We start from the raw sequence: 19,144 nt of genomic DNA, 5'->3' as shown, positions 1-19,144 counted from the left end.
TCGAGTGTACATTATATATCTCCAATAAATCCCCCCCCTGGAATGGTGGAAGTCCACTTGGACGAGTCCAACTTTCCCGCGCAATCCCGGATCCGCCCACGTGTTCATTCGACTCAGCGCGCCGTGGATGGCTGCCCCAAGGCTCCGAATCGACTCCACTTCAAGGCACCCCCGCGACAACTCACTCGAGGCGTTTTGAACGTTGTACGAACGTTGTGAAAACGTTGCGCACGGACGTTGCTTCCCCGGGCCTTCGGGGCGAGCAAGTTCCCTGCGTTCGGCGTTCGCCGCGCTATGTCGAGAATGGGCATCGCGCCGGAGAGGCAGTGGGTCATGGTTCTACCCGGTACCCGTTTAGTTTTGTTTTGGTGTTACGGAAAGTGGATTTGTTTCACTTCATTCGCCGTCTCGTTGTGCTGTGATGAATGGCCATTGCCCGAAACGTCGCCCTATTATGTTTTCACGTTAATGCCACACACACGTGTTCAATAGGCGAAACAAGTTGCCTATTGAATACAAGTCGCATATTACACATTTTCCCTTTAATTGAGGTGCTTTATAATCTCATTGATATCTTTGTGCGCAGATGGCCCTTAAAAGTCCAATTGTCAGTGGGAAAGCCATGGCGAGTGCATTGAATTACGTCCACGGCCGCTTTAATTCACACATTGATTCGGCTCATGAAGAATTGAACTGCGTATCCGTCTGCATACTGTTGTGGGGTTAGAGTCATTTTCAGCTCGCCGGTGTGCTAAAATAGTAACTTAATTGGCACGTTTTGTTTACGTGACAAACCTTACTTATTGCCTGTGTCGGGTGGTGGTTGGTTAACGACATTTATATTTACGCGATCTAACCCGACGAAACACATCTTTCATAAGGAATAAAAAGTTGGTCCAGAAAGCCTACGCGTTAAAGTGCACCGGTGACCGATTCGTGCATTCAAAAGGAGACTTCCTTTTGTGACTTTGTAGGCGACAATTATCTTACCTACGCCTTGTTTTATCTCCCTGCCTATTCTAGATTTGAAGCTTTCGTGACTGCAAGGAATCATATTCTTAGGTTTTTTTCGGTAAAGTCACGTAGGTAAAACTTCAAAATTAATGTTTTGATTTTATTTTAATGTTTTTATTTTCATTAATGTTGATGTTTTACCTACGTGACTTTACCGAAAAAAACCTAAGAATATGATTCCCTGCCTATTGCACCCCATTCCCACGTCCCCTCAATCCCGCTCAATGCAAGCCACGCGTTCTCTCGCTCTGCTGTCCTTAATTCATAGGCCCCCTTTGAACCTGCGCGATTTTAAAAGGCAAAGAGATTTAACACGTAGGCTTTCGCGACCAATTTGGGTTAATCCAAAACAAACCTGTAATCCAAAAACCTGTATTATATACTTTTTATCTAGTTAATTATCGATAGGTCCCGTACCTTGGAAGGTCGCATTTCAAGAATCGCATGGAAACGATGTTCAAGGCGCAGGCCCTGCAATTTCCCGCTCGCGCCACTGTTGGCGAAAGCCTCCTCCCACTAGAGGGAGCTCCCAAAGTTACATTTCCCACCTTTTCCACGGCTGACCGGCCGTCTTGGAAGAGGTGGGAGATCCCACACTTTACCCCCACCGCATCCGATCTGCTTGAAAGATTGCCCAGAATTATTTTCCTTTGAAATGGAATGTAACTTGATGGCCTGCTACTGCTTCGTCATCTGCTAACAAGAGCTTCGATTGCCCCATGGGATTCCTCCGCCAATCTAAATAACGATTCTGATTCTGGAATCGAGCACGCGCTCTAAAGTCCAGTGTGCTAACCATTGCACCACGGCACAGCATGATGTAAGCAATGCAAATAAATAATTATTCTCACCAAGCATTCGAGGTACTTCAAAAAAATGTTAACACTTACATGGGACTATCGTTTTTAATGGAAAAAGAACGGATAATACACTGTAACATGATAACAAATGTATGTTAATAGCTTCAAAAAGTCTCCACTGAAAGCCTGAAATCTTCTCCAGGTGGTCTCCAGAGACCGGAGGCACATTTCTCGTGGTATTTTTGCAAATTCTTAGAAGTGTGAACATTTTTTTGGAGCACTCTCCCTGTATTATTACCAGCACTGGAGAGACGAAATGTATGGTACTAGTCAGACCACCCCCTCGTGTGCCGTGCCGGCCTTTATAGGTGCCCGCTAACAACACTTGCCCTAACAGTCTGTTCAGGCTGTACGGGAATCTTTGTCTTATATATGGCTGTGTTTTACTCTAGAATGGTTCCTAAAGGAAGCTGAAAATTCCGACTGCGACCCACATTTCATCAAACTCCGGCACCCGAAAACAGGTTTGAATTCTGCAATGGCGTCAACAAGTGCATTGCAATTGCTCTTCATATTTAGCCTTGTCCGTTTACACATTGACACGATAGTCAACATGCATCTGTTTGATTGTATAGCTTAGTTGTAATTGTACTTTGGTGAGTGAATATAATTTACCTGTGCCGACCTTGAACGACTGTAAATGTATTATCGATCAACATTCATTTCTATTTCCCATGTGACACAGCAGTTTTTTTTCCTTCCAAATTCCTACTTGCTTCATTTCTACACTTCCATTTTATTTGTTTTGGTTTTTGTCAGTTTTGTGACCCAGATTGCCGTTGCAAATGAGACTTATCCTGTGGTCTTGAGCTCTCACCTGGATAAACAAAAATACACTTCAAGTTTTAAGTTTCATTTATTAGGTATAGCCCTGTGAGCCATTCGGCTCTTGAATCGGGTGAAACCGCAACAAACAAAAAAACAAAAACATTAACAAGAAAACATCTTAAAGTGACTATGTGCAAACAGAAAATCCAAGAATAGATAGCAAAAAACCAACACCGTGTGCAAAAATCCTAGTGGGATGCAAGTCAAACAACAACAACCACAAGACAACTTAGATTTAGGCCATCAGTCTAACTCTGTACTACAACAAACAAACATGGCCAAACCGAAAAACTTTTCAAAAATCACCAAAATAAAGCCATAAAAGCAATGAAACAGTGACAGTCACAGATTATGAGCCAGCTAGTGTCTTTGCAGGCAGTTCATAGTGTCAGAGGTACCAAGCTCGCATCGCTCATAACCCCCCCGCCCCCATTCGGGGTTTTAATCGAGGAATTAGCCGTTGCAGGAATAAACCGAATTCTCAAGTCTAGTGAGCTAGTGGTCTAAGCCTTGGTTACGAATGACTGCACACACACAAAATCCATGCCGTGTTAAATTTAGCGTGTTACATAATTCAGATTATTCCAGCTTTGAGAATTAATAACGTAGGATTTGTATAACACTGGCTTCTAGTGGTCTAACAATGCAGTTATTAATTACATGATATATATGTTTTACGTAGTTCCCCGCCGATTAATTTCAGTAATACACGGCGCCGTGTCAATAGTCCAAGAATCCACAATCGGAAGTCTCGCAGAGAAGTGTGCCCTGTGTGTAAGAGAACAGCCGACCGTAGATTATTTGTTTTTTTACAGGATCCTTGCAAGCAAAGTTTGTAGACAGTAGGGGGTGCACTTTCCCCACACACACTACGCTGAGAGATTGTTGCATGGAAGTCAAACTGACCATTTGAGAGCTTCGATGTCGCCAAATACAATACAATTTAGATTTTTATCGCGTGTAAAGGTGACCGGGCGCTTCATAGAAAGCATGAAAGTATTCAACAAAAATTAAAGCATTAATCTGCATGCGCATGAAGTCCTGACTTGAACCGGTGCAGGTGCTGAACTGCGTGGAGTTCAAGTGGAAGAGAACTCGTGGCACCTGGGGTTCAAAAGCCGAGATTGAGCGACCTACCGTGCAGTGCAAAACTAAATTTAATACGATCGGTTACAATGGCACCTCCGATTAGCACTGTTGGCTACGTACGCTGCGAAAGAAGTTGACCATAAAAACATACATGCAATCACGCGTGCAGTCGTTGCTGACCGAGTCTTGATACCTTCAACTCACCGCACTTGGGGACCGGTTTAATCACTGGTGGCTGAACCCGGATTCGAACCCAGCTTCTCAGCAGTGCCGGGCTCGGTGACCTCTGACCTCTGAGCACACCGGGTCAGCACGATGAATCGCGATTCGTAATCTCTCGACACACGCGTCAAATCCTGCGCGTGAACAGTCGACGTTTCTCGGTCGGTGTGTGTTCAATCTAATGGCATCGTCTGATCGCTTGCAGCCACTAGTGGCCGCTACATTCACTGCGGTGTTTAACAAGGAAGAAAAATGCACGTGCACGTTTTCTGCAACACTCTTGCAACGGTGCCTCTGACCTCGGATTTTTTGTTTACTCATTAATTCATGCGAACTACAGCACTTGAGCAAGTGGCTAGGTGAATAATTCATGCATCCTTAACGGGGATATTCCGTCGCGTATTCTTGACACAACTGAAACAACTTGGCAGAGGAATGTGCGCCGAGAGCGATTATTGAAGGCAGGCTGGAATACAACAAAAAAGAAAAAGATTACATTTAAAGATGAACGAGAGCAGGCTGGGGAGCGCTTTTGTAAAGTTGATATTGCCTATGAAAAGTTCCTGAAATAGAACGTGTTTAATCAATCAAAGTCGACTACCCGCCTAGCAGGCCGTAAGGGATATTTTGACCAAATTTTATACATTCTACGGATACCAACGCACATTGCCGAATATGATGATTTTTTTTTTACTCCTTAAAATAGTTTGTCTCGCTTGCAAGGTTGGCCAGTGTGTCGATACTACAGGAGTGCGACCATACCATGGGACAGAATAGCAAACCCACACAGACACAAAGAGACCCATAGAGACAAAGACACAGTAAAGACAAGTCACAGTAGTACGACTACGGCCAGGCAACTCAAACTATGGACCCTACAGCAAACCACTGTCGTCTGCGCTCATCCAACGGAGGAGGAACAGCAACAACTGCACAAACTCTCTCTCCTGAAGCCCTCTTGTGGCTAGCAGCAGACCTCGACATTGGTATTTAGCTCGTGAACACATTGCTGCCATCATACGCAATAATGGGGTGCCATGGTGGCTAGGAGATGTTAACTACCTCGCCTGGTATACAGGAGGTCGTGGGTTCGATCCAGACCCTAGCGCCTGCTGTATATTTGGTGTTCGCGTGTTTCCCCCGTGGTCGCGTGGATTTTCCTTTGGGTCCTCCAGTTTTTCCCTCCACATTTAGAAACATGCCTTTAGAGTATTTGGCTGCTATACATTTCCACATGATAAGCCACTTCATTGAGCCATCATATTTCGCCAGGTCACTTCTGAAAAAGAGCTGTATAGCTCAGCGGGCCTTACCTGATAAAATGAAAACATGGTTTAGATAGAATCGGCACGTATACTGGTCGGCGTGGGTTGAAACAACAGTGGGTTTTGTTTCACTGCCCTCTGCTGCCCACAAAGCCTCCCTCCATTGCCTTCTGTAGATGGTGGTCACACATCCCAGCACTCATCCCAGGCGCCAAACCCTGCTCGTTTTGCGAGATCTGACGAGACGGGGCGCGTTTCGGTCTTACCCGCTCGCATCACAAGTGTAGGGGGAATTACTTGCGCTTTTAGGTGTGCTTCTGCGGCTGTCTGGAACGCTCTTCCTTCCGTTATTAGGAAGCCGCTGGAGCAATGCACTTTTAAATAACCTATATTTAAAACTCATTTCTTTAGAACTGCTTTTTATTTAAATGTTTTTGTCCTTCCCCCGCACCTCCGATTCACACGGTTGGCTACGTGCGGTGTGAAAGAAGTTCAACGTACATACTCGAACACCCGCAAAACCCTTATCAGGAACGCTGCTCCCGAAGCTATGTTGCTTGTTGTTGCGAACACAAACTGACGTGCACACACAACGCCCACTCTCCTCCCCCCCCGACCCCTAGGTGAAGGAACGACCTTCCTCGTGGGTGCCGATGGTATGCACGGGGGCAAGGACAAGGGCAGGGCTTTGCTGGAGATGAGGGCATTGGTTGAAAAAGAACCCAGGTCTTGGCTGATTGGAGAGAGTGTGCAAGAAGGTACAGAGACAAAGATCCCCCGTATAGTCTTCAACAGACCAGAACGTGATGCTCGGTCGACCCACAACAGCGCGCCACTCAACACTCAGTCTGTCTGTCTCTCTCTCCTGGATTGAGATCATTTGGCCACTGATGTTGGCCGTGAGCGGGACATTGAATCACTGCGCCACCAACACCACCACCTCGCCCACTTACAAAGACTAAGGCCCCCCGTATAGCCTTTGGAGCAAGTGCTGTTTAGCGAGGAGCACCTATGAAGGCTGAGACGGAACTTGATGGGGTGGGTGGCCAGCATCGCGCCCATTTCTAGTTCTGCGATGTCTGCTTCTGGGGACTCCTCTTCGCAGAGCCAGCAGTGAGCACTGATGATGGACCGAGAAGGGGTCGTCAAAATTATTGTTATGATGTCACTTATTTATTTATTTATTCAGGAGAGCATCACAGAGTCTCTAACTCATTTGGGGAAACTTCTAAAGTCACACAATGAGTGGAACGATAAGAAGACCTAAAGCCAGATGGTGGTAGCCATGATGATGATGTAACTAACTGTCGGCCATACAGGACATGTCGACTACGTTACAAATTGAAGAACTAGAGCCAAAGTGTGGTGGTGGTGGTGATGATGGTGGGACTCGTGGGATTGATGAGATTGGTGGGACTGGTGGTGATGGTGGAATTGGTGGGACTGGTGAGATTGGTGGGATTTGATGGGAATAGTGGTGATGGTGGGACTGTTGGTGATAATGGTGGCACTGGTTTGATTGATGAGATTGGTGGGATTTGATGGGAATAGTGGTGATGGTGGGACTGTTGGTGATGATGGTGGCACTGGTGTGATTGGTGGGACTGCATGAGTGGTTCACAGAGCGTTGGTTGAGAATAAGTTTTCCCCTTTTTTCTGGCAACAAAACAGCTGTGTTGAGATGTCAAAACACCAAACTGAAACCTTTTACAAGGAATCATGTCTGCATTAACCACAATGCTTGTGGTCAGAATGCAAACCAAAAACGTGCTCTTAAAATATATGCATTGTCTTTGAAACTGATTGGTCCACACCAGAGACAGCTTTCTTTTGAGCCTCGTCTCATATTTTGGTACTGGCAAAGGAGGTCCCATGATGTCGAGCCTTGGCTGTTGACAGGACCAACAGCTGCAGGCAAGACCTAGCAAGGGGAAGGGAGCGATGGCACCGTGTGCTGGCTCCGACAGTGATGACGATTGTAGTCGCTGACCCTCACCGTTTCCCACATTTTACCCCACCCACCACCACCACCCCACCCTCCTGATGGTGCAGATGGAAAGCTGGTGCTGTGTACCCGCGTCGATCCGCTCTTTCTCACGCTCCCGTACCTCCAACGGGCACACGCCAAGGTACGACGTGCGGTGTAAAGACAAAGATCCACCATATAGAGCTACAGGCTGCTGGGGGCAAGTGCTGGTAGCGAGTAGCACCTATGAAGGGCATCACGATGCACGAATGGGGTGGGCAGCACCACGTCCGGTAAACAGTCACAGACAAGACGTACAAAAGCACCTTAGACAAAGACATAGATCCCCCGTATAGCTTTAACATACACTGTTGGGGCAAGTGCTGTTAGCGAGTAGCACCTATGAAGGCCGGAACAGTACACCAGTGGGTGGCCAGCCAGCACCACGCCCGACCGCCTTTATCTTCCCAGTGGCGATGTTTTTGCACACCGCACCAGGTACCAATTTGAGGCTGAGTCGCCCTAGGGGAGGCACAGGACCTGTTCAGTCACCGGCGTTGGCCGTGAACGGGAATCGAACTCGGCTCGCCGGGTTCGTAGGTCAGCGCACTAACCCTCGACGCTACCGCTCCCTACAGAGGGACCCACAATGCTGAAGCCACATTTTCAACGGCAGCGCTGACTCGATGCCTCCCCGGGCCTGCGGTTGCATTCGCCGCTTTCTCTCCCCCCCCCCAGCCTCCCGAGCCAGCCGCTCTCTCCTCCTTTGCCCCCCGAGGCCCTACGAAGGTGCCGCTCGCGCAAATACGAGCGCCCAATTTCATTAGCGCCGCCGCCACCGGCACAAAAGGCAGCGCGCCTGGCCGCTCCTCTTATTTATTTTATTTTACGAGCCCAAGTTTAAACAAAGCGGCGGTCGCTGGCGGAGATTCATTGCGCCGCAAGCCAGCCGCAAGCCGCTGACGCATTCCGCTATGGATTGCCGTGTAATTTCCGGCGCTGTGTCGCACGACTGCTGCCACTGCCGTCGTATATTTAATTGATCGTTGTGAACAGGAGTTGCGGCAGAGATTTTTCGTCTTCTCGCTTGTACGTGGGTCAGGATGTGTGCCGTATCCTGGATGTATCCCGTGGTGTATCGTGGTTGTGTGTCAGTGTGTGTGTGTGTGGGGAGCGGTGGTTTAGCGTTTTGCGCGCTGCGCTATGGACCTGGCGACCCGGGTTCGATTCCCGCTCACGGCTAACAACACCAGTGACGATTATCTGAGCCGGTCCTGGGCCTCCCCTAGGTCGACTCAGCCTCAAATGAGTACCTGGTGCGGTGTGTAAACATCGCCACTGGGGAGACAAAGGCGGTCGGGCGTGGTGCTGGCCACCCACCCCCTCGTGTACCGTTTCGGCCTTCATAGGTGCTCGCTAACAGCACTTGCCCCTACAGTCTGTTCAGGCTATACGGGGGATCTTTGTTATCTTTGTGTGTGTTTGGAGCAGTAGTGTAGCGGTTAGCGCGCTGCCCTGTGACCCATGCTCGATTCCTGCTCATGCCCAACACCGGTGACGATTATCTTAACTGGTCCTGGGCCTCCCCTAGGTCGACTCATCCTCAACTGAGTACTTGGTACGGTGTGTAGTAAATATCGGCACTGGGGAGACAAAGTCGGCCGGGCATGGTGATGTCCACTCACCCCCTCGTGTGCCGTGCCGGCCTTCATAGGTGCTACTCGCTAACAGCCCTTGCCTCAACAGTCTGTTAAGGCTATACGGGGGGTCTTTGTGTGTGTAGGTGTGTCTGTGTGTATTATATTTGTGGGTAGAGTGGTAATGCAGGCGGTTTGTGCACTGCTACGGACATGGCAACTGGAGTTTGATTCCTGACCATGGCTAACAGGCAGATTGGGATCATTGAACATCAGCTACCCTTACGAGGAAAGTGTTCAATCGGTGCATATCGCTTGTCGTGGCGTGTGGATGAGACACACGGACGCTGACGCTGGAAATGGAACAGGAGCTGAAAAAGTGCCAAAAGCTTGGAGAGACGCTTGGGATTACACCGGGACTCCGCGAGAGGGCCACGTGGAACGGGGAATAAACTGAAACTATAAACTAAACTTTTTATAGTAGTAGGTTTTTACCCTTTCAACTGGTACAAAAGCTGACACCTTTATACAAGGGATCATGTTTGCAATAACCACAACACAAGCAGTCAAAATGCAAACAAAAAGAAACAACTCTGATAATGATATGCACTGTCCTTGAAGTTGATTGGTCCACACCCGAGACAGCTTTTCTTAGAGCCTAGTCTCCATTGGTGTTGGACCAGAGGACGCCAAAAAGCGTACAGCTCAAAGACAATGCACTATCAGAGTACTGAGAGCTTGGGTTGAGCATCTACATCATTAGACCTCCTTTGCCAGTACCAAAATATAATAATAGGGTTTTCCCCCTTTTTTGTATCGTGTTGTGGTTAATGCACACATGATTCCTTGTTAAAAGGTTTCAGTGTTGTTGCCAGAAAAAAGGGGAAAAACCCTATTAGGATATTTTGATACCGCCAAAGGAGGTCTAATGATGTAGTTGCTTAAAAGGCATGTTTCTAAATGTGGGAGGGTGAAAACCGAGGGACCCGGAGAAAAATCCATGCGACCACGAGGATGAACGTGCAAACTCCCAATAATATACGTGCTTCAGGGTCGGGATCGAACCTACGACGCTGTGCATACCAGGCGAGGGAGTTAACATCTCGTGAACCGTGAATATCGGGGACGACGATCGGAGGCAACATTTCATTAAGAAACGGTAAACGGCCTTGGGCAGGACGCTTCCCCCGAGGGAATGGTGGCGGTTCATTGAGACTGATCGAGAGAACACACTGAAGGAGAAGAATCGCATCGTGGAGATGGAGCAATGAAATCGGTGTTCAGGATGCTAAATGGATTTGTTGGTATTGCTGGACCAATGCAGGTTTGGGAGGCCTTTATTTAGCAGTGGATGGAACTCAACCGATGGCAGTGGTGGAGTTACAATTTGGCTGCTCGTGTCGATGTGTTTGTATTTAATTGCAGAACAAGCCATACTTCTCCGGGTATAATTCTGCAGTGTCTGCAACAACAGCAACAAAGACAGTTGCATTGCAGTCAGAGGCCGCAATCACCGCAACCCCCCCCCCCCCGTCCCTCACCCACCTTCTTGTGCTAACCGCCCGTCAACGTTGAGTAATGTATTCTCTCTCCGCGCCGTTTGACGTGCGTCAGTGACGCCAACCAGCAAGCGCTTGTCATCCCAGCTGTGTTTGAACCTTGGGTGAATCATGTCCCTAATTGCCCTTTTATTCCTTTTCCATTTAATCACCATTGCCCTGACAGCCAGGATTTTGCCCCGTGTCCTCCGATGAGTGTTTGTCCTTCTCATGGCCGCCCGTGCGATAATGAGGTCAGCTTTTAAAAAGGACCCTGTCCGCTTAAATGTTGTGTCCGAATCTGGGGTTCGGACACCTTTGGTTAAAACTGAGTTCTCAAATATAGCGAAGTTGATGGTCTCGGCCTGGTCACCAATGATTGCATGTACCTTGCCTACATTTCCAGACCTGAGAATTGAAAATAGCAATTTGACTCGTCATGTGACGAATATTGCCCTGCGACAGGGGTGGGTGGGAAAGTGCTTCTGCCCCTCATTATGTGCGTCAGGAGGTCACGTGACGTGACCTCAGAGGTAGCTCCATAATATCCACTTCCGCAGGCTGTTGTCTAACACAATGTTTTGCACTGTTCCTGCTAGGGATCTCAATGTATCATTTGTCTCATGACGCAATGTCTATTGCACAATCGGAATGAAACTGGGGGGAAATGCTCAATAGTTGCTGTCATGGAAGATTAAATTATAAAATAAAAATACCTTGACCCAGTGAAGGTGCAACACCCTTCCTGGTACAAACACTCGGCCGCTGGCGGTAGGGAGTTGGGGATGGTGAGAGGGTATAGCCTTAACAAACTGTTGTGCCTGAGGTAGCGCTCCAGGTAATCTGTGAATTGGCCATTTTACTAATTAAAAATAAACCTGAATTATGTTTGACATTTTAAAAAATTATGCCCAATAATTCGCTTGCAAATTTTGCTGCACAACTTGAGTTGGCATGGCGAGGGAAAAAAACTGACGCATACGTGGGGTGATGGAGCAGTCACATGATCTTCGGAGTCCGATCATGTGGACCGCTCGACAACAGGATGTACGTGTCCAGTAAACATGATACATTGGCTCAACGTTGCACCAACGTTTGGCTGATATTGTCCCAACCAAACGCCAACGTTCATGTTTACTGGATGTAGTGCAGTGTCCGTGTCATTTTGGATAAAAAACATTTTCGAAAGATCCTCATCGAGAGACTTTTTTTTAGGTTTTTCGATTGATTTTAATTGTGAGGATACCTTTTCTGTACCGTGGTTTGGAAGTGGCTTTGCGGTTGAAATGCAAGGACGCGAGATAATGCGTACAACCTTGAGCAATGAAGACTGCACAGGATTTATCACAGTCGCCTTTCAACTCAAAATAATCATTGTCTTCAGCGAGAATATAAAATTCACACGAAAACACCTTGACGATTTTTAAGGGAATGTTGCATTTTACATCATGAAAATACATTTTTACTCAAATATCGTTAACATCAGAGGGTAAATTACTTCGACCCGAAGCCTTATGTGCGGCGCAGGCCAGCGTTACGCTTTCTGTGTGCGTCTGCTCATGACGCATGAGGAGCATCGGTCAGTCACTGCGGTCTGTTAACGCACGGCACAAGGGTCGGTCACATGACCTCGTGCCACCAATCGTTCTCCGCTTGAGATACCTCAAAGTGCACCTAGCTTGGCGTAGGCATTGCGGTAATGGCATTGCCAATTCGTGGAGGATGGTGGCTGCTGCTGTTGCTGCGTCTAAATCTTTTATGTTGGCGTCTGTGTGTCCTGTGTCACTGTGCGTGTGCAATGGGGAGCGGTAGTGTAGCGGTAGTGTAGCGGTTAGCGCGCTGCGTTACGAACCCAGTGACCCGATTATTTGAACCGGTCCCCGGCCTCCCCTAGGTCGACTCAGCCTGAAATGAGTACCTGGTGTGGTGTCTAACATTGCCACTGGGGAGACAAAGGTGGTGGGGCATGGTGCTGGCCACCCACCCCCCCCCCCCCTCATGTACCGTGCAAGCCTTCATAGGTGCTCGCTTACAGCACTTACCCCAACAGTCTATTCAGGCTATGTGGGGGAGCTTTGTATTTTTTTTCTTTGAGCATGCGGGAGAGTGTTTGCCTGTGTGTGTGCATGCGGGCGATTGTTTGTGTGAGCGCGGTAGTGTAGCGGTTAGCGCGCTGCGCTACGAACTCGGCGACCCAGGTTCGATTCCCGCTCACGGCCAACAGTGACGATTATCTGAACCGGTCCTGGGCCTCCCCTAGGTCGACTCAGCCTCGAATGAGTACCTGGTGCCACGTGTAAACATCGTCACTAGGGAGACAAAGGCGGCCGGGCGTGGTGTTGGCCACCCACCCCCTCGTGTGCCGTGCCGGCATTTATAGGTGCACGCTAACAGCACTTGCCCCTACAGTCTGTTAAGGCTATATGGGGGATCTTTATCTTTGTTTTGTACAAGAGTGTGTGTGTTTTTGTGCGTTCGTTTGCGGTCGTTTCTGTGTGTGTGTTTGTGGGTTCCTTGGGTTCAACTCCAGACAATGGACAACATAAGTGGCAGGTTTGATATCTGAACCTGCTCAGGGCCTCCCCTAGGTCGACTCAACCTTAAATCAGTGCCTGGTGCGGTGTGTTCACACCAGATCTGGGGATACAAACATGACGAGGCGTGGTGCTGGCCACATCACCCCTTCGTGTGCTGTGACAGCCTGAATAGGGGCTTAGGAACGGCACCTGCCCTGTGTGTTTACGCATGTAAGTATACGTGTGTGTGTGTGGGGAGCGGTAGTGCAGCGGTAATGAGCTGCTCTACGGACCTGGCGACCCGAGTTCGATTGCCGCTCACAGCCAACACCCAGTGACGATTATCTGAACCGTTCCTGGACCTCCCTTACGTCGACTCAGCCTCAAATTAGTACTTGGTGCAGGGGTGTGTAAACATTGACCCTGGGGAGAATGAACGTGTGCTGTGCCAGGCTTATCAGGGGCTCGCTTATAGCACTTGCCCCAACAGCCTGTTAAGGCTATTCGGGGGATCTTTGTGTGCATGTGTAAGTGCACGTTGATGTGCGAGCGTGTCGCTCATTTGAGTGTCTTACTCATCGCCTCTTGAGGATGCGTTTTTTAATTCGAAATCGGAAATGCAAAATTGTAATCCATGCTATGTTTAAAATTCCACTTTAAATGCCATATGCGCTTTCCCCTCGCGGGCCGTCGTTCACCATTTTATTGCGGATTGCCGACTGGATTTCCATTGCTCATCCCTTTGTGTGTTGATTCGCCATGTTTATAAACACAATGTCCCCGCTTTTGATCGATACAACCTCTGGTTAAAGCCCTCCCCCCCCCCCCCTTGCCATGTTATTTGCCGCTTTGCCTGGTCGCCATGGATAATGAGCTACGTGGTTTAATGGGCCTTACCCAAAATAAACTAACTGGACCCCCCCCCCCTCTCTCTCTCCTCCCCTACAGGGCAAGTTTGAGCCTTTGAGTCAGATCGTAATGGATCAAGAATACCCGGCTTGCTCCTTTTTGGCCGAGTGCGTGGGCGTTCGCTCCAAACTTCACGCGGTTGCCGATGAGAAAGGTAATTCTAGATTTGAAGCTTTCGTGACTGCAAGGATTCATACTCTAAGTTTTTTCGGTAAAGTCACGTAGGTAAAAAATGAAATTAAAATTAATAAAAATAAAATAATAAAAATCACGACCTCACTTGATACAGCAAATCTGGCTGTGACGGTCCCACCTGATGACGGAGACTTGTGTTGCCTCCGAAACGTCGTGATTTTTTTTTTAATTAATTTTAATTTAATTTTTTACCTACGTGACTTTACCGAAAATTAAGAGGATGAGAAAGGTGACTTGACCACACCCACCCATCTCTCCCCCCCCCCCTCTTCGACTTTTCCCCCACAAATATCTCTTGGGGTGGGCCTCCGCGTTCGTCTTGTCAGTTTGTGTGTTCCGCCAAACGCTGTTCCGTAACCGTTACAAGTGACCTCGCCTTATTGTTTGGGTCTTCCGGTAAAGTGACTTTACCGAAAGACCCAAAGAATATGAATTCCTGCAGTCACAAAAGCCAAGATTGAACCTCGCCTTCCATAATGGAGGTTTTCTGGGTTCTAAACGGGCGTTGTCGCGGAGAATACAGATGACAAAATGAATGAGCAGACAATGTGCCTTCTACACTTATCCGTCTCTCTCCACGTTACAGATTTTTGTTCTCGCCCAACCTATCAGCCGCAAGGCTTTCTGGGAGGGTGCATATTTTCAGCAGCATTGCTTCAATACAAGCATACTCTCCTCCCGTTCGAAATGCTCACTCATCCATGTTGTGTTTTGTTATTTTTTTCACTTCAGGAAATGCAGATCAGAAATTTTACAAATACAGCCAAGAGAAGACATTGGCCTGGCTGGAGAAAAAGGTGAGAGAAACCTCCTAAATGAAATGGACCTTCATTCTGCCTGTGCATGTGTACCCCGGTTGAGAAACTCAGCGGTCCAGGATGAAGTCCCCTGCTCAAGTGCACGTGGGGCATTGGCCCTGAAGCTTGCAGTGGAATTCTACATTCCTATGGCACGGGCCGATCTCCGTATGGGATGGCCACTGATTACTTTCCAGTTGTTGTGGCAAAGGTGTGTGCTCGCAACGTCGTCAGTAGTAGAGAGACAAAGGCGTTGGTTGGGAGTGGACCCACAGCGCCAGCCTTAATAGGCGCTCACTAACAGCACTTTCCCCAACGGTCTGTGTGGCATCCCCAGGGGCTCCCTCTTTGTGTATCTTGTGACGAGATGTTAACTACCTCGCCTGGTATACAGAAGGTTGTGGGTTCGATCCTGACCCTGACGTCTGTGTATTTGGAGTTTGCGTGTTCTCCCCGTGGTCGCGTGGATTCTTCTCCGGGTCCTCCAGTTTTTTCCTCCACGTTTCGGATCAACATCACGCTTGAAGAGTATTTGGCTGCTATACATGTTCACCTGATGAGCCATTGCGTTAGGCTGTCATTTGTGATAGCAAGGTTCCTTTTGAAAAAGAGCTAGATAGCTCAGTGAGCCTCACCTGGTAAAATAAAAAATAGTTCAAATGTTGATTAATAGATGCCCCACTAAAATAATTTGGAGAAATTACGGAGAAAACATTTTCATTCAGAGCCAATTTGAATGTCTCCCACCATCTCAATAAATACATTTATTCAATCCCCTAATGCTCTACTCGAAGATAAGGGAGAAATCGCTTTCACAACATCCACTCACCCGTCGTGAAGGCGATTGGTTCAATCATGGACACGTAAATGAAAAACTTTTTTTTTCTTTTACCAGGTAAGGCTCACTGAGCGACCTCGTTATCTCAAATGATAGCCTTGACAAAGTGGCTTGTCGCGTCAAAATTTACAGCGACCGAAAATTCTAAACTCTAAACGCACTTTTAGCATTGGTTCGGGTAGGCCTGGCGCTGCTAATGAGACTGTGTTTGTCGAAACCGGCCCAGGACTTGATTCAGTTTAATCAATGCTGAAAATAACGCAACTCCCAGAAGGCCGTGTAGGTGATGGGTTGTGTTTAAAAAAGAATGATGTGAAGGGGAGAGATGAGAATGTTATTGAGCTTAGAGGGTTATTAGAAATTAGTGGGGTCTCTATAATTGTATCACCCTGTACAGTACATGTATGTACACACGTGTGTGTGTATATATGTGCGTCTATATATACCAGCTCGGCCTTAAAATAGTTTCTGGCGCGGTGCGTCAGCACCAGCACCGGGGAGACAAAAGCTGTCGAGCGTGAAACTATTCATAACCCAGGGTGGTAAGATGCCAATTACCTTGCCTGGTATACATGAGGTCATGGGTTCGATCGCCACCCAGACGCCTGTATTTGGAGTTTGCATGTTCTCCCTGTGGTCGTTTGGATTTTAGTTTAAAAAAGAACCCCCCCCCACTCCCACCATGCCAACCTTAATAGGCACTCGCTAACAGCGCTTGCCCGTCAAAGCCTCTACGGGGGAAACCTTTGCATGGCTGCAAGCGGTGGTGCAAGCGATGAGCCCACTGCGCTGCGGCGCTGGCCGCCCGGGTTCGATCCCTGCCCACGGCTAACGTCAGTTTAGATTATCTAAACCGGTCCTGCACCTGCGGGTTTCGTAACGCGGCACGGAAGGGGGGGGTCCTTTGTACGACCGGCGCCACCACGATATTTACATAACGGCTCGCCGCCGCCGCCGCCGCTAATTCTCTCCACCTGTTGCGTGCGCCCGACCGCAAGCGCGAGGCCGTGGTGGTTTTTTTTTTGCGACGTCCAGAGAGAATTAAAAAAAACGACCGATGAATTAAACATTTTCTTTTTTTGTGAGCGAGCGGGTTAGCTGGTGGTGGGAGGTGGGGCGGGCGTGGAGTGAGGTGGGGGGGGGTGTGCAGGCGGTGATGCCATCTGTCCGCGGCTGGATAATGCGCTGCCTGGCAACCGTGTCGTCACGGCAACCGTAGCTTGGAAACGGCCGCATCACCGCCGCTGCTGGGATTCGCCCACTACCTTACCGCCCCCCCGCCTCCCTCCCTCCCCTCTCTCCACAGGAGGATGACTGCGGGAGACGCCATGCAGCCTCTCCTGGTTAATGTGGTCCTTTGTGGCTAGGAGCAGGGGCGCCGTGTGTGTGTGTGCAGTGTGTAGGTGTGCGTGTGTGTAGGTCCTTTGTGGCTAGGAGCAGGGGCGCCGTGTGTGTGTGTGTGTGCAGTGTGTAGGTGTGCGTGTGTGTAGGTCCTTTGTGGCTAGGAGCAGGCGCGTGCGTGTGCATGCATGTGTTTGCATGTACCGTGTATGTATGTACCGTGTATGTATGTTGAACTTCTTTCGCACCGTACGTAGCCAACCATGCTAATCAGAGGTGCGAAGACCGTGCCGGCCTTCATAGGTGCTCGCTAACAGCACTTGCCCCAACAGTCTGTTAAGGCTATACGGAGACAAAGGTGGCCGGGTGTGGTGCTGGCCACCCACCACCACCTGTCTTGTGCCGGGTTTAATAGATGCTCGCTGACAGCCCTTGCCCCAACAGGCTATACAGGGGATCTTTATGGTGGGGTGAGCAGTAACAGCGGTGAGCGCACTTCTTCCCATCCGTGGCTCACGTCAGCGATGGTGATCTGAACGTGTCCTGGCCTTGCGCTCGGTTGCCTTGAATGTGGTGTGCACAACATCAGCACTGGGGAGACAAAGGTGGCTGGGCATGGGTGCTCTAACCACCACCCCCTGCATGCGCCGTGCCTTAACGCGTGCTCGCTAAAGGCACTGGCCCCAACAGCCGGTACGGCCATCGGGGGGCGGTGGGGGGGGGAGCTCCTCTGCACCTCGGACAAATAAAATACTCTCATCTGTTTACATATTGGTACAATAGTCACCCCGTATCTGTTTAACGCTTCTGTACCTTAATTATATCGTTATCTTGCGCCCCACACGACTTACTGCAGGGGACTGTTTGTGCCAGCGTTGTCTCGACGTCTCGCGGGACGCTGTCGTTTTTGCCCCGATTTCTATTCGCCTTCTTGGTTCTTTCGGTGAAGTCACGTAGAAGGGAAATAATAAAAGAATGAAAATAAAACATAAAAAAGTAATTATGATATTATTTTATTATGTTTAATTTTTATTTTATTATTTCCCTTCTACGTGACTTTTCCGAAAGAACCAAGAAGATGAATCCCTGCAGTCACGAAAGCTTTAAATCGAAATTCTATTCACCTCTTTGCTGTGCCTCGTGTCTTTTGCGTTTGTCATTATCGGACGACCCAGGACGCTCATACCCGGTCTATTGAGTAGCCCCCCCCCCCCCACACGTGGTTTAACAACACAAAGTTGACCTAAACTTGACCTTTGTGCGCGTGACATCAACCCAGGTGGCAAGGGTGGTTAAAGCGCTCAAGGAGAAAAGCATCGCGGTGGGAGCCGGAGTTAAATCCGCGCTGTTCATCCGTACAGACACCAGCGCCGATTCCTCCGCAGGTGCGTGTTGTTGTGTGTCTGTGTGTGTTAGTGGGGAGTGGTGGTGTCGCGGTGAGCGCGCTGTGCTACGAACCCAGCCGCCCGAGTTTCATTCCCCCTCGTGGCCAACAACGGTGACGATTATCTGAACCGGTCCTGGGCCTGCCCTAGGTTCGACTCGGCCTCAATTGAGTACCTGGTGCGGTGTGTAAACATCGCCACTGGGGAGACAAAGGTGGCCGGGCGTGGTGCTGGCCACCCACCCCCTCCTTTTCTGTGCCTGCCTTCATCGGTGCAACTCGCTTACTACATCACTTGCCCGAACAGTCTGTTGAGGCTAAACGGGTGATCTTTGTCTTTGTTACCATTCCCACCCACGACCAATAACGGGCAAATATTTATTTTAACTTCGCACCGTGCGTGGCCAACCGTGGCAATCGGAGGTTGCCGGGGTGGGGGGGGGAAGGACAACAAACCGAACACAATAAAAGCATTTCTCGAGAAATTCGTTTTCTATCGAGATGATTTTAAGAGTGCACAGCTCCAGCGGTGTCTAACATCGCAAGAAAAGAGCGGTCCAGACGGCCGCGGAGGCTCGTACGTCGGTGAGCTCTGCAACATGGGTCGTACTCTTCGGGGTGTTGGTGATCCCATCTGCGGTAAAACATCGATGAGGGGGTTTCCCTTGACTCCGGCCCAGAGTATTCGCAACCAATTGACCAATTTGTCCACCTCTACTCGATGGGGGGGTGGCGATTGGGGGAG

General features: G+C 49.0%; 1 protein-coding gene across 1 annotated transcript in view; it reads left to right on the top strand.

Moving 5' to 3' along the window:
* Window positions 1–112: 112 nt before the first annotated feature.
* The window catches only part of RNASEH2B (ribonuclease H2 subunit B), a 35,719-nt gene continuing 16,687 nt past the window's right edge, over window positions 113–19,144 (top strand). The window contains exons 1-7 of the mRNA XM_078876133.1: window positions 113–346; window positions 2,267–2,338; window positions 5,902–6,036; window positions 7,331–7,407; window positions 13,884–13,998; window positions 14,772–14,836; window positions 18,295–18,400. Coding sequence (XP_078732259.1) covers window positions 295–346; window positions 2,267–2,338; window positions 5,902–6,036; window positions 7,331–7,407; window positions 13,884–13,998; window positions 14,772–14,836; window positions 18,295–18,400 — 622 coding nt within the window. The 5' untranslated portion in view covers window positions 113–294. The remainder of the gene's footprint in view (window positions 347–2,266; window positions 2,339–5,901; window positions 6,037–7,330; window positions 7,408–13,883; window positions 13,999–14,771; window positions 14,837–18,294; window positions 18,401–19,144) is intronic.

This window comes from Lampetra fluviatilis, chromosome 43 (genome assembly GCF_964198595.1).
Source record: "Lampetra fluviatilis chromosome 43, kcLamFluv1.1, whole genome shotgun sequence".
Classification (NCBI taxonomy): Eukaryota; Metazoa; Chordata; class Hyperoartia; order Petromyzontiformes; family Petromyzontidae; genus Lampetra; species Lampetra fluviatilis.
The sequence above is the reverse complement of the archived record's forward strand: the minus strand, read 5'-3'. Positions and strand labels throughout refer to the sequence as shown.